The 26,118-nt window shown below is 62.7% G+C and overlaps 1 protein-coding gene across 2 annotated transcripts; it reads right to left on the bottom strand.

Annotated features, from left to right (window-relative positions):
• Positions 1 to 668: 668 nt before the first annotated feature.
• LOC118258353 (tyrosine-protein phosphatase non-receptor type substrate 1-like) lies at positions 669 to 26,118 on the bottom strand. Of its 2 annotated transcripts, none has more exons than XM_035567102.2 (8): positions 25,965 to 26,118; positions 24,889 to 25,242; positions 4,530 to 4,844; positions 4,082 to 4,423; positions 3,726 to 3,827; positions 3,273 to 3,294; positions 2,737 to 2,776; positions 669 to 1,986 (listed from the first exon to the last, which is right to left on the bottom strand). In XM_035567102.2, exons 1-8 carry the CDS (start codon positions 26,038 to 26,040, stop codon positions 1,732 to 1,734), a joined length of 1,506 nt encoding a protein of 501 aa, XP_035422995.1. In that variant the 5' UTR covers positions 26,041 to 26,118; the 3' UTR covers positions 669 to 1,731. The 2 variants fall into 2 exon arrangements, with proteins under 2 accessions (XP_035422995.1, XP_035422996.1); XM_035567103.2 differs by lacking the exons at positions 24,889 to 25,242; positions 25,965 to 26,118 and adding exons at positions 5,027 to 5,380; positions 11,308 to 11,391.

Raw genomic sequence — 26,118 nt, 5'->3', positions numbered from 1 at the left:
ACAGCATGACCCCGCTGGCAGCAGCTCCGTGCCAGGAAAGCCAAAGCCAGGCAGCAAACACCCTTTTGAACATCTCCATTGCCTCAGCCCCTGTTCCAAGCAAGATACACCAGCACCAGCCAAGCCCCCAAACTCTGGGGGGGGGAAAGGCCCCATGGCAGAAGCTCACCCACAGCACAGAAACATCCCACACCCAGCTGGGGCTGCTCCATGTCCACATCCCCTCCTGGGGCTGGAGAGCACCTAAAGATGTTGGGGGGCCACATGCAGAGCTGCACCCTCCTCATGGTGCCCAGGGCTCAGGCACTGAGCACCCTGACCCCAGGCTCCTCTCCTCTTCCGTTCACAGTGCTGGATGAGGCCTCTCCCCCCATGGCAGGCCCACTGGCCCCCAGCCCACCATGTGCCCCCCGGAAGGGGACATGGTGACCCCCCCAAGCACAGAGACCTGCTGCTACGCAGGAGCGGCGCAGGACTTTTCACTTTTATTATAAAAATATCTCGCAAGCAAAAAGAAAAACAAGTCGTGGTCAGTACAAGCAGTCACACAGATCCCAAAGCAGCGTCGAGGCTCCCCAAGGCCCCACATGGGCCCCGTGCTGGGAGGCCACAGGGGTACTGTGGGGGCCAACATGGGGGGATGGCCCCATGTGTCCTGGGGTGGGGGGGATACAAAGACACGTGTCCCCCCCTGTCCCTGGCTGCAGGGAGCTGGCCTGGCCCCCCAGCCAAGCTTGGGGGTGGAAGGGGGCATGTGAGACGCTCAAGCTCTACAGGGTTTAGGGTGTTTTGTTTTTTTTTTTTTAACGTAGGCCTCGTTCTTAATTTTGCACATCTTATTCTAGTGCTACATACACAGCAGTACACCCACGTACAACACAAGAAACATTGGGTTTTAAGCTCTAAAAATTAAGAGTTACATGTCAAACAGTCAAAACATGTTAAACATCGCCTGGGGGAACTGTGCCCCGTGGGAGCGGGGCCTTGCTGCGGCCCCGAAGCCCGGCCGGGGCTGCGTGGCTGCAGAGGGAGCTGCACGCTTTGTACAGGCCCGGGGCAGCACGGCTCGGTCCTGGAGCAGGGCAAGGCTGTGCCGAGGAAGAGGAGGAGGAGGAGGAAGATGCTCGGTGCTGGGGAACTGCACTGCCCCGTCCGCTGTGTCCTGGACAGCGTAATATGGGAAAGCCAGCACAGCCATGGCTCGCCTCACACACCTCGCACACCTCCCCAGCCTCGGTGGCCGTGGTGTGAGAGCCCGCAGAAGAGACACTTGGGAAGAGAGAGGCTCAGGTCCTTCCTTTAAAGCCAGAGTTTTTCCAGGCAGGAGAGCCCCCAAAGGCAGCATGGGGGCCCCAGCTGCGGGAAGCTGTGGCAGCAGCATCCCCACAGCATCTGGCTCGGAGGCACTGTCCTGGTCCCCCCCCCAGCCTGGCCAGGGTTTCCTGATGAGCTGCAGCACTCTCCAGCAATGCATCCTTGGGTTTTGCAAGCAAACCCAACGCACCACAGCTCAGGGGCCCTCTCGGCCAAGGGGGAGTCCCATAGGCAAGGAGTCCCCACGCTGCCCCAAAAATCAAGTCTCTGCGGACAGAAGTCAGCCCCCAGGAGCAGCCACAGTACCAAAGGCTGCACTTCCATCCCAAACCGCAGGTACCGTAGCAATCGGTGCTGCCAAGAAAGCTCCCCCAGGGAGGACCTGGACCCCACGAGCCCCAGCCAGTGCAGCCCCGCTCACTGCTGCTGGATCTGGACACTGGCATACTCAGAGGTGGTCTCCTCGGGGCACGGGGCGGGCCGCCGGGGCGCCTTGCTGAGGTGCACCATGTCCAGGTCTGCATAGGTGAGGTTGTCGTTGCTGGCGGGTGCCTGGCTGCTCTGGATGCAGGCGTACTCCGACTGCTGGCTCACCTCGATGATCCGCTGGATGTTCTTCTTCTCTTTGGTGAAGTTCAGGTCAGCGTAGGTCAGGTTGTTGGGGTCAGACTCCTGCGTGAGATACCAAAAGGTTTTCTTTTGAGCACAAGCAAGGACCCCCCGTGCCCACCCCACCCACCACCGAGTCAGTCCCACTACTGCTTGCCCTGGGACAGCTCAGCCTCTGCTCATGCAGCAGGAGCTATGCCAGCAGCCAGCTGGGACAATCTTGCAGCATTCACACTCCACACCGTGTCTTCAAACTAGTGGCCACTGACACGGCTCAGAGCCAGCAGGAGCCAAGAGCCACCACCGGGCCTTGCAGAGGTGTCTCCCGTGGGGTCCCCTGCTGCTGCCATCCCCATCTCCTCCATCCTGATCGGGGCTGCACGCAGCAGCCCCCAACCTGTCCAGTGACACCAGCTGCACGCTGCCCACATGGGAGCCAGCACAGGCTGGGTGGGACAGACAGATTGCTGCTGATCACGACATCGCACCCAACCACGTCATCAAACGCAAAACTCCTCCACAAAGAGCCTCCTTTGCTACCGCACAGCTGGTTCCAGTCATCATAACCCAGACTTTCCTGGGAGGAGGACGAGAGGAGGCAAAGGCAGAAGAGATGCTGGGAAGTGAGTATCCATCCCCAGGGCAGCTTCTCCTCCCTCTCCCTCTTTGGCCACAGCGTGGAGACAGTGAGGCGCTTCACATGGGAGATCCTGAGAAGCTTCACACAGGAACCACCATCACCACCCTACGCTCCCACATCTGCTGGCTCCCGGCTGCTCGCCCCTCCCCAGGTCCCACAGGTACAGGACACACCTGGGTGGTTGTTCCGCTGCTCTTCTCTGGCTCATGTAACCTGAAAGAGGAAAGGAGACAGGTCAGACCGACCGAGCACCCCGTTGCCTCTTCTCTAGTGATGGAGCAGATGCAAAACAAGGTCCTCGCAGCAGCACCCGTCAGGATGCGTTCTCACCAGTGAGCATTTGCTCACATGCTGGTCACCTTCATGCCAGCTACACCTCTGCAGGCTGCTGACCTGGCCCCCGTCAGCTTGTTCAGCCTCACCAAGAGCCAAGCATTTGGGTACCAGATCACCACGTGAGCAGCAGTAGCAGAACAGCACCCAGAGCAGCCAGTGGCAGCGGCGACCTTCCCTTTCACTCTGAGCTTTTGTGGGCACCCCTCTGTCCCCCCAACCCTTGCCCCAGCACACGGTGTGCCCCCAGCACCTGCAGAGGTGCCAGGGAAGCACCACTGGGGGCTGTCCTGAACCCATCGCATCCCATCTGCGGCTGGAGGCATCCAGCTCAGCGCACCTGCAGGTGACTCAGTGAGGGGAGATCTGCACTTACCTAGCAGATGGCGAGCTTTTACCTGCCAGAAGAGAAATAGGTTAGGAAAGAAATAGTTCAGGAAACAAAGTAAACCCCACTTCCCAAAGAATGCTAGCCCACATGCACCAAAAAAAAAAAAAAAAAATGAAGAGCAGATGCACATTTTCCTAGAGACAAGTGGCTGCATTTTTCAGAAGTTTGACTTCATTTGGTGCAGGACTTTTCCTGGTGGAGAGCAGGAGATAGGGGGTGGCATCAGGTGTTTTGGCACAAGGAGTAATGAGCACATTTGATTCTGCATCAGGCAGAGGTTTCCCTGCAGCCTGCAAACACCCTGAGAGTTCTGCTCTGTCCTCCCCTTTCTGCAGGAGCTGCAGCCCTGCAGCCGTGAATTTCAGCATCAAAGCTCTGATGCTCGAGAAGAAGGGGCTGGAGGCAGCTGCTTCCCTGCCACGCACTTGGTTTCCTTACCCTTGCTCTGCTTTGCCCGGATGAGGTAGAGAATTGCAACCACCAGCAGTGCCAGCACAGTGCAGACCACTCCCACCGCAACGTAGATGAAGAGCGAACTGCCTAAAACGTGAACCACAGGTCAAAAATATCACCATGGGCCCAAAGGCAATGGTAGCAACACGGGCCCCTGCAGCCGGGGTCATTGCAGAGATGCTCTAAGCAGTAAGGACATTTGGGTTCCCAGCAGCATCCCCCCAAGGACACAAAGACCTCATGTCCTTGGACCGTATTCTGGTGGGACTTCGAGCTCTCCCAGGGGGGTGACATCCCACACCCTTCCCCTCAGGGGCCACATCGCACTGGCTCTCACGCACCGTTTGGGTTGGGGGAGTTGGATTCCTTCTGGTATGAGGCAGCGACACGCAGCGTGGCCCTGCTGCCGATGGGGTCCTGGCCCTCGTGCACTACCCAGCAGGTGAACACGGAGCCGTTCTTCTCCTGCACGGCTTGCACTGCCACCGTGCTCCTCAGCTCGAACAAGCCCTCGGGGGTTTCCGTCGGCCGGGGGGGGCTCCCCGTGTTCATCTCCGTCCCATTCTCCAGCCAGGTCACGGTCACGCTTCCCGGGTAGAACCCCTGCACGTCGCAGGTGAAGTTCACCGTCTTGTTCAGCCCCACGGGGTCCGGAAACTGAGCCACGAGCACGCTGGGGGGAACTGGGAAGAGAAGCAGCGGCTGGAGCCGGCGTCCCTCAGCCCCGTGCCCGTGGGGGCCCTGTCCCAGCCCCGGGGCCGTGAGCACCGGTCCCCACTGAGCCCTCACCTCGCAGGATGTGGCTCAGATGGTAACTCCTGTTCAGCGGGGCCGTCAGCGTGGCATGCCGCACCTCGCAGGTGAGCTCTGAGCGGATGTCGTCCTTCTGCAGCGTCAAGTTCACGGTGCTGGACATGTTGTAGGTGAAGTTCGATGGCCCAGGGGTGATGAGGATCGGCTGAGCCTGAATCGGGGCCCTGTCCTTGAACCACTTCACATGGATGTCACTGGGGAAGAACCCCCCGGTCTTGCAGGTGAAGGACGCCGTCTTCCCCGGCTCCACTCGGCGGCTGGGCCCAGACACAGTCGGGTTGGAGGGTCTGGCTGTGGGAGAAGCGCGGGTCCATCAGCCAGGCTCTGCCCCCTCCCCGGCCCCCCTCTCCTTGGGCCAGCTCCTGAGCCCCTGCCTCGGCCCCGCTCGCCCCAGAGCAGAGCCCACGGGACGGGATGGGGGCTGACCCGGCAGGGCTGGCTCCTGCTGGGAGCTGCACCAGAGCCCCACTCACCCTGCACCGACACCACCGTGCCCTCGCCATGCCGATACAACTCTTCACCGGTGTCCGTTTTGCGAAACTTCACACAGTAATAGGTGCCGGCATCCTCGGGGCGGATGTCCCTGATGAGGATGGTGAAGTCTGTGTTGGAGCCATTCACTGCCCTCGTCCCGCGGGATGAGGAGGGTTCTTTTTGATCATAAATGGTCTCATTGCCACTGCCCCAGCCCTTCAGCCACCTCACGGGGCCAACGGGACGCCCTTCAGTCACAGTGCAGGTCAGGGTCAGCGTCTCCCCTGCGATCACCGACATTTCCTTCTGGGGCTGTCGCAGCTCAAAGCCCTGATCCACCTGGGCACCCGCACCTGGGGACAAACCAAACTCCGTTAGGTCCCTCCGAACTGCAGAAACGGCCCCGTGGCTCCCAGCCCAGTCCCTGTCCCCCGCCAGCAGCTGGCAGCCCAGTGCTGCCCAGGCTCTGTGCCTGTCCCCACGGCACAGGACTCGCGGGCAGCTCTGCATCGGCACCCCAAGGCAGCGGGACAGAGGGCCGGGAGCGGGCACCATGCAGATCTCAGCTGAGGAGCCGACCAGAGCCCAGCTGCACGAACGCGTGTCACGCTCTGCACAACCCAAACGCCGAGCCCCGCTGCCTCCCCCTCCTGGCGCGCCTCGCTGCCATCAGCCAAGAGGGAACAAGGGCACGCAATGCCAAATGCTAAGCAGCGATCTCCCCTCGCGGATGGGGATCTACCACCACATTCTGCACTGAACATCTCCTCCGCGTGCACTGAATTCCAGCCCCGACTCGCCCCAGCAGAGCCCAGCTATTAGCTGAAGCCCGTGCCCCTGAGGCAGACGCTGTTCCTCCTCGTCACCGGCAGAGGAAACCCGTCGCCTTCGAAGCGGCTCCGCACCGCAGCGCCCTGACGCAGCGGACCCCGCGCAGTGTCGCCGTGCCCGGCCACGTGCCCCTTCCCGCACACACCCTCGGCAGGGCAAAATCCCCCAGGTCTCCAGGAGAAGGGCAGAAGCTCTGCTCTCCCCACTGCCGGGCAGTAACTGCAGCAGGCACGGCTCAGCCCCGCAGGAGCTGGCCATACCCCTGCTCCCCGCTGGGCGAAGGAGCCGCAGCACCGCAGGCAGAGCCCCCGTAGCCGTCGCGGCTCCTCCACGTATTAATTTCGGCAACACTTGTCGTACTGCTACAGTTACTGCAACTGAACGAGTGCCTGAAGGAAGGTTTTTAAGCAGCGCAGAGGTGGGAGCACTGCCTGAATTCCCCTGCCGATAAGCGACAGCCGGGACGCTGCTGACCACGCCGTAACCCTGGGGCTGGTGAGCAGCGCGCAGGAGCGGTGCCACGGCTGCGCGAAGGCTGCCAGGCTTGGGCAGGTAGCTCCTGCTGCAGCTGCCAGCACTGGCAGCATAGGGATGAAGGCCACGGGCCTCCGGAAAGGACTTTGTACGAGCTGTGGTGCAACCAGCCCAGCCTGCTCGTCAGCTCCGTTGGGGCGCAGCTGCAACCCAAACTCTCTCAAACCAGAAAGTCCCAGGGCAGGGGCTCCCACGAGGCTGCCCACGCACCCCACAGCCCCACGCACCCCGCTCCCACTCGGAGGCGGCTCCATGCCGAGCCACAGGAACAGACAAAAGCTCCCAGAAGAACCACTGTGGAAGGAGCTGCTCTGACCCCTCCAGGCCAGAGCTGCTCCCACGCCGCGAGGGGACGGGGTTTCGGCAGCTGCTGATCCCTCCTGACCTCCGGCCCCGCTGATGCAGCCACAGATGTTCTCACTCTCTGCACCATCACTCTGTCTGGCCGGAGGTGCCGGGACCGCGAGCTCTACAGGCACAGAGATCTCAGCTTTGAGGCTTTCTGGCCGGGGCAGCAGCTTGCTGCAGCCCTACACAGGCTGATACTCACCGCCAAAAGCTTCAGGCCCCAGCATTTCCCTTCAGAGCCACAGCAAGGCTAGCGTGGTAGCAGCACGCGATGCCAAAACAAGCTTGTGCCAAAAGACAGACGTGGAAAGGTGGAAAAGAGGTTTGTGTCACACCTGAGCGCGCCGTTCAGGCTGAGCCTCCATTTCCTGCCTGAGCACAACAGTCTGGGCTTCTGCAAGCAGAGCCTGAGATTTTGGGGTGATGCGTGGCTGGGGGAGGTGGGGGAGCAGCCTCAGAGCAGAGACCCTGTCCCCAGGGAGGGCCAATACTCAGCACAGCTGCCTGTCCTGGTGCAGCTTCTCCCGAGCTTCTCCCAAGAGCAGCTGAGCAATGCACAGAAGTTGGAAAGCGTCACCTGCCTCACATGGAGCAGGGACGGAGCACAGACAGGGACAGGGACCGCCACCCCCAGCACAAACCCCCGGCCCCTTTGCAGACCCAGGGCAGCCGCCTCGCTCCAGGACGCGTGCTGCTATCTGCTCCCTGCCCAATCTGGCCAACGACGCCCACGTTGCCCCATGGCTCATCAGCACGGGGCGCTGCAATGCAGCGAGGGCCGGGCACCCGTGGGCGGCTGTGGGAAGTGGGGACCGGAGCTGGGGCCCCTCTGCACCGCGTGACAAACGCTTCGCTCACTGCTCCCCGCTGCAATCCTGCCTAAAAGCAGCTGAGCAGTGGGGCAGGGCTTCCCCATCCTCATCAGCACTCGGAGGGCCCCGTGCGCTGCAGGAGCTGCCCAGCTCTAGGGGACCAGCACAGCCCGCGCGGAGCCACGCGCTCCCTCTGCATCCTCCCTCTCTCCATCTGTCGAGCTCTCGGCGAGGCACGCGCCGTGCCCGGAGGGGAGGAAGGCGGCGGGGGAAGAACGCCCGCTTTGGGGTCTGAGAGGGGTTTCAGAGCGGGGTTGGGGCACAGGCATCGCTCAGCTGCAGAGCGCATCTCTCGGTTCTGCCTCCTCGCTGGGCAGCGAGGCGAGGGGCTGCTGCTGGCCCCGGCACCCGAGAGCAGCCAGGGAGCACGGAGCTCTGTGCTGCCAGCTTTCGGTCTTGGTCATTACATAAAACGTTTCATGGCTCCAAATAGCCCCTCCGGTAGGACTGAGATGAGGCTTTTTGGCTATTTTTCCCCCATGAGTTCTGTTGTAAGGCACTATGCTAATTTAGAGATTTTCACGCAGCTCCGCTCGGCTGGCGCTGCTCGGATCACCACATTCAGGATTCGCAGGAGATTTATTATACATGAGCTTCAGCCATGATACGTCGTGTTAATACCACCACGCCGCCCTAACGAGATGCTGGGAGCCCCCGGCAGCCCCTCGAGGCGCCGTGCAGGCTTCCCCACATCCCCTACCCCACGTCCCCTGCCCCACAGCCCCTGGCCAGGCACAAACAGTTCCCAACATCAGCAGCACCCCACAAAGCCATGACCCCACCCCCCTGTGATGGGAAATCACAAAGGGGAAGTTGATTGAAAACCCCAGAACATGCAAGTTCAAAAATGCAAAGTTTCCACCGAGGCTCCTTCTCTCCCTCCCCCTGAGGGCAGCTTGCCCTCGCACGACGTACGAGATTTCAGATTTTCAGCTCTCTCCTTCCTCGTTCCGGAGCCGAGCTCAGCCCTCTCCCAGCAGGTACCCGCTCGCAGCACGTGCCACCCCGTGCCCTTACTTCTTCCCACCGTGTTTTGCTCCACAACGAGCAGCAGCTCAGCAAAGCCTGCTTCCTACCCGCCACATCCCGCAGTGCCACCCGATAAAGCTCTTTTCTTAGAAGACAGACAAGCCAGATCCCAAACCTCCTGGAGAGGGAGCGCAGCCCTCCCCTCTTGCCACCAAGGTCGAGGGGAGTTCAGGTGCCCTGCCCTTGTCACCTGCTCCGTCCTAAACTCCTGAATTAGGAAAGGGTTTTTTGCAGGCCCAAGGAGAGGGGCAGAAGCACAGGCACCGTGCTGCCTGGGCTCCTGGAGCCCTCGTCCTTTATTTGATTTCAATCGAGAGCACAACAATCCCTCGCTCTCCTGCTGCAGTAAAAGTTTTCCATCTCAGTGACACATTTTCCTCTAACTCCACCTTTTTAAGTATTTGATACCGAACAGATTGTAAGAGGCCAGGGTTTAATTCAAGCGAGAGCGCTCGAATGAGTCCTGGTAAAAATAGATTTTCTTCAGAAGGCGCCGGGTAAGGAGTTTTGGGATGGCGAGGGGAGGGCCGCGCGCCGAGAGGCACCGTGCAGCTGGCCGCCGGCATCCGGGCACCACGCACTGATGGGCAGAGGCACCCCAAAATAATCCTCCTGGAATTTCACCTGCAGCAGGGAGGCTGCTGGGGAAAATAACAGGTGCCGGCTATAAAAAGAGCCTGGAAGCTGCAGTTTGGGGGAAGACAAGAAAAGAGACCGAGATAGTCACCCAGCGCCGCGCAGATCCCAGACGGGCTCGGGGAGGGCTGTAGTAGGGCTATATTTTACATAATGACATCAGAGGAAGCCTCGGATCACGCACAGCCATCTCTTGTGAGCTTCCCTCCTACAGCGTTAAGAGAAATTCAGATTTCAAGCCAGAGCCCCGCGACCGAACAGATTTCCTCCTTGGAGGAGCCTCCAGGAAGCGCCGCCGAAGCCCTTCGTTGAGCAGAGCCTGCACAGAAGGGTTGCGTGCAGCTGAGGTTTCGCAAGGGGACTTTGCAGTTGGGCTTTCCAGCATTTTGCTCCCCTCTGCCCTACAGAAAGGCATCCTGCAGCATCATCCCTTTTCCCCTTTGCTCGGCGATGGCTTCCTGCAGCAGCAGGAGCCTGTGCCAGCTCCTCGAGTTCAGGCTCGGTTTGACCACGGGGGCAGGACAGTTCCCTGCAGCGTCTCCACCAAACCCACGTGGAAAGAGATTTGCATGCACCCAAAACCATTCACACAAATCACCGCTCTCACCAGCTGGCAACCCAGCACTTTTTGCCCTGTCAGGAGGCCAGGACAGGTTTTTTTCCTACCACTGGCTTGGAAAAAGGGGTTCTCCCTCCGGGGTAACATTTGATTAAGCTCGACAGCTTTTCTTGAGCCATTCATTTGTGGCAGGAAATCGCAGCGGTTCACTGGAGCGGAGCTCACAGCCAAAGCCTCGCTGGCTTTCCGCAACCAGGAGTTTCCAGCTTAGGGCCAACACTCCTCAGTTGCGATCCGACAATTGAGAAAACAAGCAGTGTTGTGTCGAAAGCATTTGCTTTCTGTTCAAGTTTGCACTCAACTCTCTGCCGAAGCGAAGCTCTGACAGCAAACGTCTCCGACGGGCCCTGGGGAGCTCCCCCCGCACAGCACTGAGGCATTTCAGCCGAGCTGGAGGTGGGCAATTCACAGGGGGCTCCAGCTGAGGGGTGCAAAATTTGGACGGAGCAGGCAAAACGCCCCCACTGGGGAGATGCTCCCGAACACGGCGCATTGCTTTTGCCCCACGAGGTCCGCATAAAACGCCCTGTTCCTCTCCAGAGGTGCAGAAAACACCAGGCCAGGAGAGCGACTCCTCAGCAGCGTCGCTCGAGATGAACGGCACTGAAATTAAATATTCTAGAAATGAAACATCCTTGAAAGCAGCATCCACCACAGGGCTTCCTTCTGGCAGGACAAGAAACTTCCCACCCGCATGAGGGAAGGGAAACAGCCAGGGAGAGGCGCGAGCCCTGCTCTGCTGGCCCTTCCCATGCTGCAACCCCGAGCTTCTCCCAGGGACTGGCAGAGCTGTGAGCCCTGGGGAGGGCTGAGGCACCCCCGGCAGGCGGCAGGAGCCCGAGGGCACCCGGAGGTGGCCCAGGCAGGAGGGCTGGGAGGTGTGGGGCGCCCGACACGGTGCAATCCTGCCGCCCTGGTGCTCAACACTCAGGCAGAGCGCAGCAGGAGCTGCACGCAGTCACGGGGGGGGGGCAGCATGGAAAACGAGCTCCTCGTAGGGCGAGCCAGCAGCCCTCAGCGGAGCCTCCCCATCACCTCTGCCGTGCTCCTCTGCCGCTCGGGGCGGCCTGGGAGCGGCGGCGCCGGCTGCTCGCCGAGATTTGCCTCTCCCACGGCTGGCAGAGGGTGCTGGCAAATGGGTGGGAACAACATGCCTCTTCCCGGCCCTGCCTGCTCCCCGCATCTGCCCGGGAAGGGGAACCGACCACCGTCTCCCTGCGAGTTTGCTCGCGGAGGAGCCATCGGCGCGCTCTAGGTCACCCAACGGAAAGGTCAAAGCCGGCGCGGGGAGCGCATGGCGGGGCCGCAGAGGGAAAGGCCGAGGACCGAGGGGAAGGCAGCAGGCAGCACGGCGCAGCAGCACCCGGGAGGACGCCGGGGAAGGGAGCAGGGCGCAGGCTGAGCACCTTACCTGGCCACGCGCGCAGGCTGAGCAGCACCAGGCAGGTCAGCGGCCAGGCGGGGCGGCGGGGCAGGAGCTCCATGGCCGGGCTCTTCCTGGGGGAACAGACACCAGAAGGCTTCAGAGAGCGCCCCGGGGCTTGGCTTTGGTTGGTTTTTTTTGTGTGTGCACGTGTTTTTTTTTTTTTTCTTCCTTTTTTTCCCCCCCCCCCTTTAAAATGCAGAATTGCAGATGGAGAAGGAAATTGCACTTCTCAACCCCAAAATGAGGAAGGATGGCCGTGCACCCCCCCCCCCCCCATACCCCCCCCCCGTTGCTGCAGGCGCACAGCCGGCTCGCACCCACGCAGCCCCCCCCCGGTAACCCCAACCTCCCCCCCCCCCCCCCCAAGCCACGGGCACCGACCTGGCCGAGCCCCCCCCCCCCTTCCCCCCCCGGGCGCGGGGCGGCCCCGGGCCGTGCCGTTCCGTGCCGAGCCGCTCCGAGCCGTGCCGTGCCGTGCCCGTTCCGCCCCTGCCCCGCCGCGGCGCCGCCTCCGTTGCTTGGCACCGGGACTGGGGCCGGCCCCGGTGGCGGGGGGGGGGGGGGGGGCTCCGAGCAGCCCGGCCCCGCCTGGCTCCCGGAGAAGTTGCGGGGGGCAGCCCGGCCGCACGCCGCCCTCTTAAGGTGGGCTGCGGAAGGATCCGGCCCCCCCCCCCGGAGCCCCCGGGCTTGTCCGGAGCGCCCCCCCCCCCCCGGCCAGGGTGCGCGGGCAGCACCGGGGGTGCTCGTCCAGGACCGGGGATCGGTGGCTGGAGCCCCCCCCCAACACGCAGCCCCCAGCAGAATTGGGGGGAAAGCCCGTGGGGGCTGCACGAGGGGCCTGGGGTTTCCCAAAGGGCTGCACAGGACCCGCTGCAGGTGCACGAGTGGGTGTCCGGAGGTGCCACGTGGAGCTCAGGCGCATTGGGGTCAGGATGGGGACCCTGCCGGAGATGCCTGCACCCATCCCTGCTTCAGGGCTCCTGGGAACAGGGCGACAGCCCCCCCACGTCCCCTCGGCGGGGCAAGGGGCTGAGCAGGATGAGCCCAGCTGATGGGGAGGGGATGGGAGCCAGAGGACGGAGCAGCAGCGATGGGAAAAATGGAGACGAGGGAGGGAGCAAAGGAAGAGGGCGCCTGGACATGAGCGTCCCCAGGATGCGTGTCCCCGCACCGCCCTGCAGCTCCCTGCTTCTCCCAGACACAGAATCCCTCCCAGGGGAGGCACAAGGACACGTCCTCCACAGCCTGCTCCTGCCGCAGCTTCTCCCAGCACCCGTGGGCACTTCGGCAAGGCCAGGGACCAGCTCGGTCCCCAGCACCCTGGGCAGCCACACACGACACCGGCGGCTCCAAGCAGGAGCCGCAGCAGGTCCTGAAACCACCTCGGTCCCCCCGGGACAGGTACGAGCACTGCAGACAGGAGCTGAGCAGCAGCACCCAGCCCCAGCACCGCAGCAGCACCCACCCACACCGCGGCACCGCCAGCAGCACCCATCACAGCCAAGGGCTCTCCCACATCAGGCTCGACCCGAGGGCAGCAGCCGGGGCTGTGCCGGGACCACTACAGGCACCAGCTCCTGCCTCCTTCCCCGGCAGCCGCTGGGGCTGTCGGCTTTATTTAGAGCTTCACATAAACAAACAGCAAAGACAGCTTAAGTGACTTGGCACCGTCAATCTGCGCACGTCTCAGCCCAGGCGCGTTCTCGTCCCTGTCACTGCGAGCCTCCCCGTCGGCCCTGCCGGGTACAGCTACGCCCACGTGTTGCATCCAGCCCTAATTTAACTCACTCGATCGGGAGCCTGGACAGACCCCAGGGTGGCTGCACTGCACCCCCAGGGACCCCCCCCCCCCCCCCCGGAGCAGCTGGGGGCTGCGCTCCAATTCCCAGGGAGCCCAGGAGAAATAACACGTGGCCACTGCTGTCCCCAAGAGCCCAGGGCAGCTGCTGCTTTTATTTCCCCTTCCCACATCTGGCGAGCACGTGAGCAAGCAGCAAGGGCCCGGAGGAGCCATTTGGTTTGGCCCTTGGCTTGCTGCACAGGCAGCGAGGCGTGGGGATAAATAATTGCTTTGCGTGGGGAGAGGACACAGGGTTAGCTGCGGTTTGTGGAAACCCTGCGGCACCACGCATCCCTCCCGGCCCGCGTCTTGGAGCAGGCACCCTTGGGCAAGCGGGCACTCAGCATGGGGAAGGTGCTGGCGGGACACACCGCAGCCCTTTTGTGCTTCCCTGATTATTTTTAAACAGCAGCCCAGCTCCTGGAGGCCTGATGGGTTTCAGCCTGGCTGGGCTGTTCTCCCGCTCAGCACCGAGGGTTCAGACAACCTGTTGGGAGGCGACTGCAGAGTGCAGACAGCCCGCGCGCAAGCAGCCGCCACCACGGAGCGCTGGGGAAGGAAAGTTAGGGCTTAAAAAAAGCTCTGCGAGAAGAAGGTACCAAGGCAGAGCAGATGGCGCAGCGCGAGCTTCCTGGGAAGAGCTGCTAGTGCTCCCCATTAGGGAGCATATGGGCAGGCTGCGCTGCCCCCCCTCCTGCCCACGGCCCCTTCGCTCAGTGCTGGGGGGCCTGGAAGGAGCCGCCCCGGGCGAGCAGCCCCCGCCCCGCAGCGAGGGGAGAGGAGCAGGAGCGCGGCGTTTCGGAGGCACGACGCCGTCACGCGCGGCTCCGTCTGCTCCAGCACCCACGCGAGCACCCGCAGCGCCTGCGTGCCTCCAGGCAAAGCCCCTGCTCCTGCATCCCATTTTGGAGCTGGGTGGAGGGCTGGGGAAGGGTTTCAGCAGGGCTTTTCGGGGGTCCGTGCTCTTCTGGGGGCTTCGCGGCACTGGGCGGCAGCACCTCACGGGGAGGGTTTGGGGCAGATCCTTGAACCAGAGCCCAGCAGCACCCAACAGGGCAGTTGCAGCCTCACTGGGGCAGTCCCAGACAAAGGTCTTGCAGCACTGGTTTCACCCAGGCGCTTTCATCCCCTCATCGGCAGCCTGCCTGATCCCCTCTGCCCTGTCTGCACCACAGCAGCTCGCCTGGCTGGAGGGGAATTCAAAAGTGACTGGGATGGGAGAGGTTTTAGTTCCCACCCTCCAGTGGGAAACACGGACCTGGCAGAGAGCCTTGCTTCACTGATGATGAAGGTGGCAGCAGACCATTAGAAACACCTCGAGCAAACATCCAGCAGTAGGGTGTGGGCTCACAGCTGTCCCCAGGCAGGTGACAGCCACCGATAACGCACACACGGCTCCCCCCAACAAGGCGCTCAGTTTTGCGGGGACCCCCTGCCCCATCACATCCCAGCCCACGCCAGCTCTACGACCACCCGACCATGTCACGACACTGTCTCATGCTCCTGCAGCACAGCGAGGTGCTCAGCCACCCTGCAGCAGGCTCAGCCCCGCTGTCCTCCAGCTCCAGCCCCAAAAGTCGAGCCCCTTCCAGCTCACAAGGCGGGGGCGCACGTCCTGCAGACCGCCTGCCTCCCCCCACCACCCCCTGAGCTTCGGATCCAGCACCCTCCCAGGGCTTCCAGCTCGGAGAAAAACACACAAATGGCTTCTAAAGTAGGTAGCTCCAATTACACCGCTGATATTTAGGGCTTCCAGCACAACAAATGGAGCTTCAGCTTCATTAGGTACCATGCCAACTTAGTCCAAGACATCCAGTACAGAAAGAGCTTAAATTAGTTTATCTGATGTTAACTTCTAACGAGCAATATGCTAACACAGGGGTGGAAAGAAGCGACCTTCAGCCTGCTTGCAGGGAGCAGCACGGACACAGACCCAGCTGAGCTGGACCACAGGGAAGGGACAAAGGCAGCAGAAGTGGTAGGGGAGCACCCCGGCCCCACAAACATCATATAAGGGACGAGAGGGCACCATACCTGCCTGCTCACCGCACGCTCCTGCTGCAGCACCCACCACCAGCACCACACCACTGCAAAAGGGAGAAGAGAGCCCCCAGGCACCCCCTTTATGCCGGGGGCAATGAGCTGCAGGTGCCTCGTCAGGGCCCCGGGAGCAGCTGCGGTGGCCGGAGGACGGCAGGCCAGGGGTGGCTTCCTCCCGACACGGTGCCAAGAGTCCAGCTGTGCCCAAAATACAGCTTGGGGGCCTCACAGGAACTGCTATTGCTTTGGTCAGGCTTTTATGGCGTGATTTAGGGCTCAGCTGGGACATCGCAGCCGCTCGCCCGAGCTCCCTGCGCCGAGGGGCCGTGGCGGTGCCAGTGGTGCCGGTGGTGAGCGCTCTCGCAGCCCAGCGGGGCAGGGGCACGTTTCTCATCACAGCCCACTTAATTGTAGTGGTGCTCGAGCGCTCTGCCAGGATCAGGTGGTGCCCTTGAAGCCCATAAAATGACATTTATGGACCAGTTTAACTCTGATTGATTCGTGCTGCTCTCTGCGTGGGGAGGAAGAGGGAGGGAGGGATGCCGGCGCTGGGAGCAATGCTCTGAGAGCGTTTGTGGGGTTTGTTCACCCTCACCCCATGCGGAGCAGTGACGGATCATCCCCACTGCTGGCTGCGAGCAGGGGGAGCAGTGCTCCCGTGCCCCAGTGCCGTGCCATGGCTCACCCATTCTCAGGCAATGCAGTCCCCATGGGATGCTCTGGCTCTGCAGCAGCACCCAGTGGGTGCTAGAGCAGGGTAACTCCACCGGGCGTCCTTAACGCAGCCCTGCACGTTTCCTACGGGGAATTCCTGCCAGGCTGTGTCACAGCAGGAAAGGTGGTTTTATATCCTGTGCCTGGCCTGGCAGCCTGCCCCGGCCGGACCTGGAGGCGATAGGGCTGGGAGCTGGACAGAGGGACACAGGGTTCGGGGTGGAAATGCTGACACGGTGGGAAAAACAGGCTGCAGGCGGCGGGGAGGGACCTGGCAGGGCCGGCACTCGCTGCCTGGTTGGCTGCCGTGAGCCCTCGGTCGTGCTCAGTTGCGGGCAGGATCCTGCCCCTTGCTCTGGAGGAAGTTTTGCTCGCCGGCTGTGGGTGCTGCGATCCCACAGAGCCCTGCCTGCACCCCGTGAAGCCAGGGCAGCTCACCGGGAGGGCACAGGGGGGGCCCAATCCTTCACCCCTCGGCTGCAAAGCTCAGGGGTAACGGGGGACATCCACGGTGGGCATAGAAAGATGGTGGGGGGGTTGTCTGCATCCAGGGCTGCTCGGCCCTGCGACCCCCTGGGGATGGCAGAGGGGGGCAGCCCTGAGGCCGAAGGCTCCTGGGTGCTGCAGATGGGAGGACGGGGTGCAGATGGGGTGCCTGTGGGGACATTGGGGGTCCTTGAGCCCACTGCCCCTTGGAATGATGCTGGAGAAGACCTTGGTCGCCCTTTGGCGGCACAATATCTGCGACAGGGTGAGGATCTGGCCGAGGGAGGAGCAATATTATCTTGATTTTCTTCTGCCTTTTTTGTTTCTGTATCCTCTCAAAGTTCTTTGTTGATTGCAAATTGTTATCATGAAAGCGCATCCAGGGCTGCAATAGCAGATAATGCTCAGCGCGCTCCCAGGCACGGCTGCTGTAACTCGTTGCTGGCCGGGCTGCCTGACAAAGTCCCGCAGCAGCTGCAGACGAAAATAAAAATGCTAACGCTGGGGGATTTATCACGTTAGGCTATCTCGGCCCATCGCTTCCTGCTCGTCAGAGCTCTCACTGGAGGTGCCGGGACTGCTGCAGGACTCGAAGCTGGGCTTGGCGGGGGATTTGTGCTGGTGGAGGTTTAGGGGGGCAGCTCCGGCCCCATGGCAGGCTGTGCTGGGGAGCTGGTGGGGGCTGGAGGCCCGCTGTGACCCCCTGGCGTGTTACTGGGTGCTGTTAGAAGGGTGCCAAGAGATAACGGAGCTTGCTCGGAGGTTATTTGTGAGCCCGCCACATCCACCGCATCGTGGTGGAGATGGAAACCACTCCGCAGCTGGGATGGATGGCGTTGTGCCTGCCCAAAACAGCTGGGCCCAGCCCTGAGCGGGGCTGCCCCTGCTTGCACCCCCTGCTGGTGCTTGACCAGCCCCTGGCACTGCCAGCACCGCCACCAGACCTGGCACCGGTGGCCCCGTGGTCGATGTCCCCACGGCCAATGTCCCCGCGGTCGCTGCCCCCGCAGCAGCCTCGCAGCTCAGGGGCCGTGTGCCGGAGCTTGGGGCTGTTTGCTTTGGCCCCAGAGAGATCGGGCACATCCGTGCTGCTGCAAGCATTTTGGATTGCTTTGTCTTCTTTTTTTTTCTTCTTTTTAATTTTTGTTGTTGTTTCGAAGCCAAAGGGCAACCAAAAGCGCCAGGATCAATTCCAGCTCTGCAAGCCCACCCGTGCTCCTGGTGGCTGCACTGGTCCTGTGGGTCCGAGGCAGGAGCTGCCAGTGGGAGCTGCACAGCACCGCCATCCTGCCCAGAGCTCAGCACCGAGGCACACGACAGGGCAGCGGGGCTGAGGGCAGGAGCACAGCCAGAGCCGCAGAGAGGCATCAGGGGGTGAGAGGGCCTGTGAGATGTCCAACAGGGCTAGGAAACATGGCCTGGGGTTATCTTTTAGTGCTGGTGGCCTGAGACCTCCAAGCTGAGGGTCAGCACCAGCTGAGGGCTGCAGAGGGGGCGCAGGTGTGTGGGGAGCCCGTTCTGTGCGTGCTGTGCGTGTGCATTGCACGTGTGTGTGTGCGTGTGTAAAGCATGTGTGCACATGCAGCCATGACAGCTCCAGGACAGGGCTGTGGATGCAAACCCTGGCCCGGTGGTAATGCGGGGTCTGGGCCTTGCGTGGTCCGGCCTGCTCAGCACCTTTGGGCCCTCACCCTGCTCAGCACCTTTGGGCCCTCGCCCTGCTCAGAACCTTTGGGCCCTCGCCCCGCTCAGCACCTTTGGGCCCTCGCCCCGCTCAGCACCTTTGGGCCCTCACCCTGCCGTGGGGGCAGGAGGGACCTCACCAGCACCAGGGCACCGAGCTCCGTCCTGGGGAGCGAAATCCACTTGCGTCCAGCACCAACAAAACGCTCCAGTGCTTATCGCAGCGCAGCCCTTCAGCAGCCGCTCCTGACCGCGAGCGTTAATGACATCCACCCAATTAGCCGCTGTGAGCTCCGGGTAGCCCGAAGGATTAGCAAATGAAATCATCATCAAGAGGTGTAAGCAGTTAACACCGTTAATTAGTCAGCGAGTGAATCCTCACCCAAACACTGAACCTGTCCCAGCAGCTGGGCGCTGGGGTGAAGGCGGAGGGAGGCCGGGTGCTGGCGTGGCCGGAGCAGAGCCATGAGCACCGGTGGGCCCTGGGGTGCTGCCACCCATGGGAGCACGGTGGTGGTGGTGGCGGCCAGGCGAGGCTGTGCCAGCCCCAGGGCCAGGAGTCCCCCGTCCGCGCTCCCCTTGCTCCTGGAAACGGGCGATGTTTACGGGGAATTCGCCTTGCTCGGGGAGACGTTATTTTTACACGTTGCCATGGTTACTGATACCATTATAAAATTAAGCCCGAGCCTCGTGGAAGAAACGGATCTGTCAGAAGCAATTATTTTACAGGGCGCGTTGCTTACCCCGCCGCGCCGCCCGCCCCACGCCCCCAGCCCCAGCAGGGCCGTGCTCCCCACCGAGGGCCCTGCGGGGCCGCATCCTGCCCACGGGGCTCCGGGTGCATTCCTGGGCCCAGACACCGCCGGGCTCATCCACCCGCACCGTGCCAGGAGCTGCCGGCGCCGGCACGGCCCCTGGGGGCTGGCAGCACCCCCGGGCACATCCACAGCCAAGAGCAGCCAGGCCAGGGTGGCCGCTGCCACTGAGAAAGCGCTTTCAGTCTGTGCCTTGGCTGCCTCCCGCAGCTCTCCTGCCTCTCTAAATATTTTTTTCTTCCCCTTGCACTTCTCCTGAGAGGGGCACTTGTGCTGGGCTCGGGGCGCTGCCAGCACCGCGGCCGTGGCCAAGCGCGGCCAAGCTTTAAGGTCGCTCTGTGCCGGGAGGAGCTGGAGCCTGGGGTCCTCCCCTCACCCTGCCCTCACCGTGGGTGACCCAAAAGCATCTCCCCAGTCTAAGCAGCAGCCCCGGGATCTTTTCCTTGCATAAATCCTGTTCACAGTGCTGCAGCCCCACCAGAGCATCCCCAAGAGGCTGAGCTGAGCCGAGCCCCTGTGCGCGGCTCCTTTGGGGCACAATGCATGTGGGGGTGCTGGGGGGGCAAGGACCACCGCAGTGTGCCACCTTCACCTGATCTGACACGAGGGGCACCACTGGAGCCGGTGGGATGCCCCCTGCCCACCCTGCCGCCCTCATGGGCACCGGCCCCATGCAGGGGCTGCGCTCCCCGTGCCGGCTCTGGCTGGCAGCGGTCCCTGAGCAGCGGCCCGTCAGATGCCGAGAGCACAAAGCGAGTCTTCCTTCAGCACTGGATGTTCCTGTTTGTCCCACGGCCCTGGAAATCCCTCCGTAATCCTTGCCAGCTTTGTGGCCTCAACGACATCCTACGGCGAAGCAGCACCAGGCTAAACGAGCGCTGGGTGTGAAGGATTTCCTCCATTGCTGGATTTAAATGGGTTTGACAGCTTTCGTTTTCACTCTCTGTCCCCTCGTGCCTGTGGCAGGAAAGATGGAGAACGGCCGGAAGGGCAGTCCCCAGCCTGCCCCTTGCTGTCCCCAGGGATGTCACAAAACTGCGACCAGGTAGGGCAGGGAGGTTCCCAGCAGCGATAGCTGCAATGGCACAGCCTCCTGTCAGACACCGGAGAATCCACAGGGACGAGCAGCATCCTCAGGACACCCACTTCGCTTCTGCTCAGCTCGCAGCCCTGGGGTCCCGCTGATGTCCCCATGGCCGAGGCTGAGCTTAGGGGCTGGAAAAATATCTGGTGTGCCGGAGAGAGCTGAGCCCCCACCGCATCAGGAAACTGGGGGGAAGGATGAAGCTGGCACTGAGGCTGCGGCACGGAAGCGGTTCCTATGACAACCCCAAATCCCAGCCCTGTTTATCCCCTTTAATAAAAATCCACAATAACCATGAAACTGGGGAATAAGATTCAATAAGTAAGACACGAAATAAATCAGGAACAGCATAAAAGCGTGTCACTGCTTTACTTCTGCTTCAATCCTCGCTTTCCAATTAAAATGCTGCCCTGATAAATGGAGAGCTGGCGGGTTTTGAATTGCCCTGCCCCCTGAGACGGCAGGAACAGAGCCCAGCGGGTGCGTGGGGACAGGCAGCGGCGTCACACGAAGGCACGCCTGGGCAGCCTGAGCTGGGGCATCGCTGGCGCTGAGCCCTGGGCTGGATCCCAGCCCTGCACTCAGCATCGTTCCCACCTGCCTGCTTTCAGCCTGGCCCCAAAAGGGAGCTAAGGCTAAATACGTCCCGGTGGGGTGCTGCAGGGGCAGCCAGCTCCTGCTTCCCAGCAAGTGTTGGCACCCCAAAACACCCTGTGGACATCGGTGTGCGCAGGGCCCTGGCCGTGCAGCATCCCCGTGCTCCTGCCTGCCAGGCCCTCTCCCAGCAGCAGCATGGCCCCAGAGAGGCAGCAGGCAGTGGTGAGACCCGCGTGTTTTTTCTTGGGGACCTTTGAACTGTCCCTGAGATCCTTTTGCCCTTTCCAAAGCCCCCTCAGAGTACCCCAGGCATTCCTCCAGCTCCTGGTGCTGCTCCCCATCGGTGTCCTGGCACAGCAATCCCAGAGCACCGCAGGGTCCCCATGGCATCGCAGGGTCCCCAAGACATCTCTGGGACCCGATGGCAGGGCACCCTGTGGCTTTGGATGCTGGACCGTCCTCGTTCATCAGCACTCCCTCAGCCTAATCGCTGTCTTTGCGTGCTTGCTGCCGCAGGCCCGCGCTCCCCGCTGGTTTCGGTGCAGCCCGTTCCTCCCACGCTGGCTCCGGCACAGGCGCGCAGCCGCCCGGCAGCCTCAGGAGCTGCATCCCTGCTCCCAGGGCTGGGAGCGGAGCAGATGCTGGGGCAGCCCCTGAGCACCCCCCGGCCCTTCCCTGACTGCTGCTTTCTGCCTCTGCTCCAAGCGGGGGGGGCTCTGCAGACCCCTCCTCACGGCGCAGCCTCTCCCCAGCCCCTCTGCTGGGCTCTGCCTCCCTGCAGGCAGCCCTGCACTGCGCTCCCGTGCTCACCAACCTCAGCTGAAGCACACGCACGTGGCACGGCCGTGGCCAGGCCCCCCCGACCTCCCCTGCACCCTCGCCCCAGCGCGGCACAGCACAACCCTGGGCTGGGGGAGCTGCTCCCCACCCTGCACCCAGCCAGCATTTCTGCTCTGCCTCCCGGCCACCCGCCTCCTCTCGGCCCCGGCACCAGCCCTCCGGCACCGCCTGCACCCGCCGAGCTGCTTCAGCCCTTGCAGCTCTCAGGCCAGCTCTCAGGCACCTGCGTTTCTCACTCCAGCGCCCAGCGTGTGACCTAGCAGGACGTGACACCTGGCAGCACCACGGACCGTGGTGGAGGAAGGATGAGCAATAAGTCCCACGTCCCGGCACCGCCAGCATCACCGGACCCCTCCTCTGCCACCCCCGAGGCACTGCCCAGAGCTGTCCTACCTTGGGTCCCCGCTCGGGTGCTTGTTTGTGCTTTCACTGCCGGCACACCCCAGGCCGATGGCTTAAAGGATTTTCCTATAATAACCACCAAATCCCTCTCTTGGGCTGTAAGCCGCAGACCTGGGCCTTTCCTAGGTGCACAGTGCTCCGCGGTGCTGTGCTCCTTGCTGCCTTACATATGCTCGAGTCAAACTGGATTTCCCCCCTCCCGGCCCAGCCCAGTGCTTCAAAAGCCCTAAGTGCCCTCAGATTTCATTTCCCCTTGTCTGCGAGGTCTCTCCCCGGTTTCAGTCTCACCCACATGTTTTACATACTCCTGCTCGCGATCATTTTCGTGACTCTCAGCACTGTCCCCGCGCAGAGGCCGCAGGTTCTCCCCGAGCATGGGACCGTGCAGCTCTTGCAGTCCTGGCTGCTGCCTTGTTGTGAGCTCCACTCGACCGCAGAGCTTTGTCCCTGCTCCCCACTCACCCGGTGCCACAGCCCCGAGTGCCCCTGGGGTTGGGCAGAGGGGTCTGTGCTGGGCACCGGCACTCGGGAGGTGGTGGCGGACCCCTGCCCTGTGCCAGCCCTGGCAAAATCCCCCCACCGTGCCCAGGGTGCTAGGTGCTGAGTGCCTCCGGCAGTGCTCCTGAAAGAAATGTCCTCAAACTGCCCCCGGGGCATGTCCCCTGGTGCACGGGATGCTGCCTCAGCCATGCAAATTAATTTCACAAGTGGCTTGTCTCCCCCCACAACGATTTGCCCCTTGATAGGATCTCTGCGCGCAGATAAGGCTCCCCTGTGCACACGGGCTTGCAGACACTTCGCACTGTCCTCTCTCGGTTCTCTTTTTTCTTGATTTCACAGAGAACAACAGATAAAGAAAGTTGGAAGCTGGCAACTGCAAACAGATCTCCAGGCCAGAGGCAGGAACGATGATTTCTCCGCGGGAGGAGTGTGTTTAGCCCCTAACCAACGCGTTTGAGGCGGGGTGCCCGTGCGTGGGGGATCCGTGCCAGGGCACACCCGGCTGCTGCAGCTGCACCATGGAGCGCTCGCCACGCGGCTTCCTGCCTCGCTTCACCCTGTCCTCCTTCTCCCGGCGCATGGTCAGAAGCAGGAGGTTAAAAATGACTGAGAAATGGGAAGGAGTGGGTTGAGGAATGAGTGTCACAAGTGCTGGGGCTGCGGGGTTGAGGTGGCCAGCCTGCCCCTCGCCCAGCAGCCGGGCACTTGGGGCGCAGGTCGGAGCAGAGCTGCGGTTCTGCTCTTCGCCCCCAGCCTGCTCTGTTTCGTCCCGACCCTGCTGGGCTTGTGCTGGGCTTGGGAGCTGCCCATGGGGAGGCTTGGGGCGGTGGCAGCTCGGCACAAAGCCGGCAGCGGTGAGCGGGCACGGGGCTGCGGAAGCCCTGGGTCTCCCAGGACCCCGCAGGCCAGGAGCATTGCTCTCACTCTCACACAGCAGGACTGGGCAGCACGGCTCTTAGCAGGCTTTAATGAGGACGGGCTCGGCGCGATGATGACCTAATACAAATCATGGATCTGCTGAGCCAAGAAAGTTCCAGTGGCCTGTTCTGGCAGAGACGGGTGTGCATGAAGTCCTCATGGAGCTGTCGGCACCACACGGCTCACACAAGGCAGAGATGCTCAGCCCGGAGCCCTGGTCCTGCACTCGAGGTGGCTGCTGGCCCCCGGGGTGGTCTCTGCGAGCCTGGGCAGGGCAGCTCGGGCACTGAGCCTGCCCCCGCCTGGCACAGCCACCGAGATGGGAATGAGTTAGGAGAGCTTTGAGGCTCGGATGCCAAGCTTGGGCCAGCTGCGCTACACAGACAGATACACTTCTTCTTTCTGGTGCCCTTAAGGAAAGTCTCTGCTTCCTCCCCCGGCGCCGGCTCCTCAGCCCCCGGCGGGGCCGTGCGTCACTTGGCAGCTCCCCTGATGCTGGCGTACTCGGAGCGATCCGCGCCGGGGCTCTGGCTGCGCTGCGGTGCCTCGGGCAGGGGCTGCAGGTCGGCGTAGTGGATGTCCTTGTCCTGCTCGCTGCTCTGCTGTGCAAACGGTTAGTGCCATCAGTAGAGAAGCTTGCAAAAATCACCCTCACGGCAGCTTCTTACTGTGACGGCCATGCCACAGCCGCACGGACGCCCCTCACCACGATGCACAGCCCCCCTGCAGCAGCTGCTGCTCGCCCAGCGCCTGCCCTGGCCCCGGGGCCGCGGCATCCCCGGGGCTCCCGGCCAAATGTTCACGTGCCCAGCAGCTCGCCCACGTTGGGGCATCGGGGCTGGGTGCTCTGCCCTGTACCCACACCTCGCTCCTACCTGGTGGGGCAGCCTCGGGGTCTCTGCATCCCGGCCTTCGCTGCTGGGGGAAAGGAGGGCTGTTAGAGCGAGGGCCAGCCAGCCGCCCTCCCCACCGCGCCCACGGCAGACAGCACACGGGGACAGTACAGAAGGGCACGATTTCTCTCCCGAACTTCAGCTAGACTCCGCAGCACACAGCTGCATGGCACCCATACTGGACGTGTAGGAGAGGGCCAGCATGCTCTGAGTGCCCGGGCTGGCCTCAGACCCTGCGGGGACTGGGGCACAAAACACCAGCCGGCCACGGACACAAGGGATGCAATGCAGCGCAGCGAGGCACCGGTGAATGAAGGATCTTTTCTGGGCAAAATTAGTGCTCTGGGGGGAGCAGAAAGCAGGAGGCAGGGGGGTGAGGCTGTTTGCTCGCCTTCAGGGTGCAGAGGAAGGAGGTGGGGGTACCAACCTGGGGGTCCCGGGGCTCCCTGCACAGCACGGGACACGGATGGGTGAGCAGCCGCCTGCGGGTGCCCCGGCTGCACCCTGGCTCTGCCCCTCACCCCGCCGCTTCTTGTGGTACACGCAGAAGGAGAGGATAAAGATAAGGAGGAGGAAGAAGAGCACGGCAGCTGCAACCTCCACGCTGGGAAATGGAGAAGTCTCTGTGAAGACACAAGGCGGAGCGGGGAGAGGGTGGTGGGCGCGGGGCAGCGTGGGCCTGGCCGCAGGCAGGGCTGGGGCCAAGCTGGGGTGCTCGCAGTGGGGTCGTGCTGGGCTGGGAGCCCCACTCACCCTGCACCGACACCACCGTGCCCTCACCACACCGATACAACTCATCACCGGTGTCCGTTTTGCGAAACTTCACACAGTAATAGGTGCCGGCATCCTCGGGGCGGACGTCCCTGATGAGGATGGTGAAGTCTGTGTTGGATCCATTCACTGCCCTCGTCCCGCGGGATGAGGAGGGTTCTTTCTGGTCATAAATGGTCTCATTGCCACTGCCCCAGCCCTTCAGCCACTTCACGGGGCCAACGGGACGCCCTGCAGACACGGTGCAGGTCAGGGTCAGCGTCTCCCCTGCGATCACCGACATCTCCTTCTGGGGCTGTCGCAGCTGGAAGCTCGGATCTGCCTGGGCACCCGCACCTGGGGACAGCGACAGCACAGCAGGGCCTGAGCTCCCGAAGGAGGCGGGAGCTTGCTCTGTTCCTCTTGCCCGGCACAGGCACAGCGCCCACAGCTTGCTCAGTGCTTTAGCTGAGAAATAGTGCAGGATGGGGGGGAGAAAGCAGCACTAAACGGGAGCGGTGGAAGCCACCTTCAAAACGGGCAAGGGGAGAGATTCCTTCCCGCTGTGCCATTGATGCCAGGCGCCAGAGCTGCAGCGGGAGACGGGGGAATTCCAGGCAGGAAAAACTCTCAAGTGGTGCGAAACTCGTGCAACAGGAGCCCGGCTCCCGCCCCTTGGTCCCTCCTGCCCAAAGCCTCCGGCTCCCTTTCCACACGGGCTCCCCCGGGGCAGCAAAGCACAGCGCCCGGCTCCTTGCACACCCCTCGCCGTCGGGCACGTCCCCGGGGCCGAGCGCCACGTCCCAGCGCTGGGGGAAATGGCCAAGGAGCTCCAGAACAGGCGGTGGGCACGTCAGGAGACCCCCGTGCCCCAGGCGGCTGCTCCACACGAGCCCAGAGGTGTTCGGAGGAGGAAAGCCCCCGTACGGGGATTGTTTCTGCAGGCGTGCACGTGGCAGCGATTTGCTGTGGTGGCCGGGTCACCCACCCCGGCCCCCCGAGAGGCAGCAACCAGCGAGCGGGGCCGGGAAGCGGGACACCCGTCCGTGGCCCCCGCCGCGGCGCTGCCCCGTACTCACCCGAGAGCCACGCTGGGACGAGGCTGAGCTGCCCCAGCAGGAGCCGAGCCAGCAGCGCGGCGCAGAGCGGAGCCATCGGCGCTGCCGAAAATCTGGGCTCTAACTCCAGAAGGAAAACGAGAAGCTGCACAGGAAATGGAAACGGGCGCGTGCT

Source organism: Cygnus atratus, chromosome 16, assembly GCF_013377495.2.
Source record: "Cygnus atratus isolate AKBS03 ecotype Queensland, Australia chromosome 16, CAtr_DNAZoo_HiC_assembly, whole genome shotgun sequence".
Classification (NCBI taxonomy): domain Eukaryota; kingdom Metazoa; phylum Chordata; class Aves; order Anseriformes; family Anatidae; genus Cygnus; species Cygnus atratus.
Note: the sequence above shows the minus strand (reverse complement) of the source record. Positions and strands in the feature narration are given on the sequence as shown.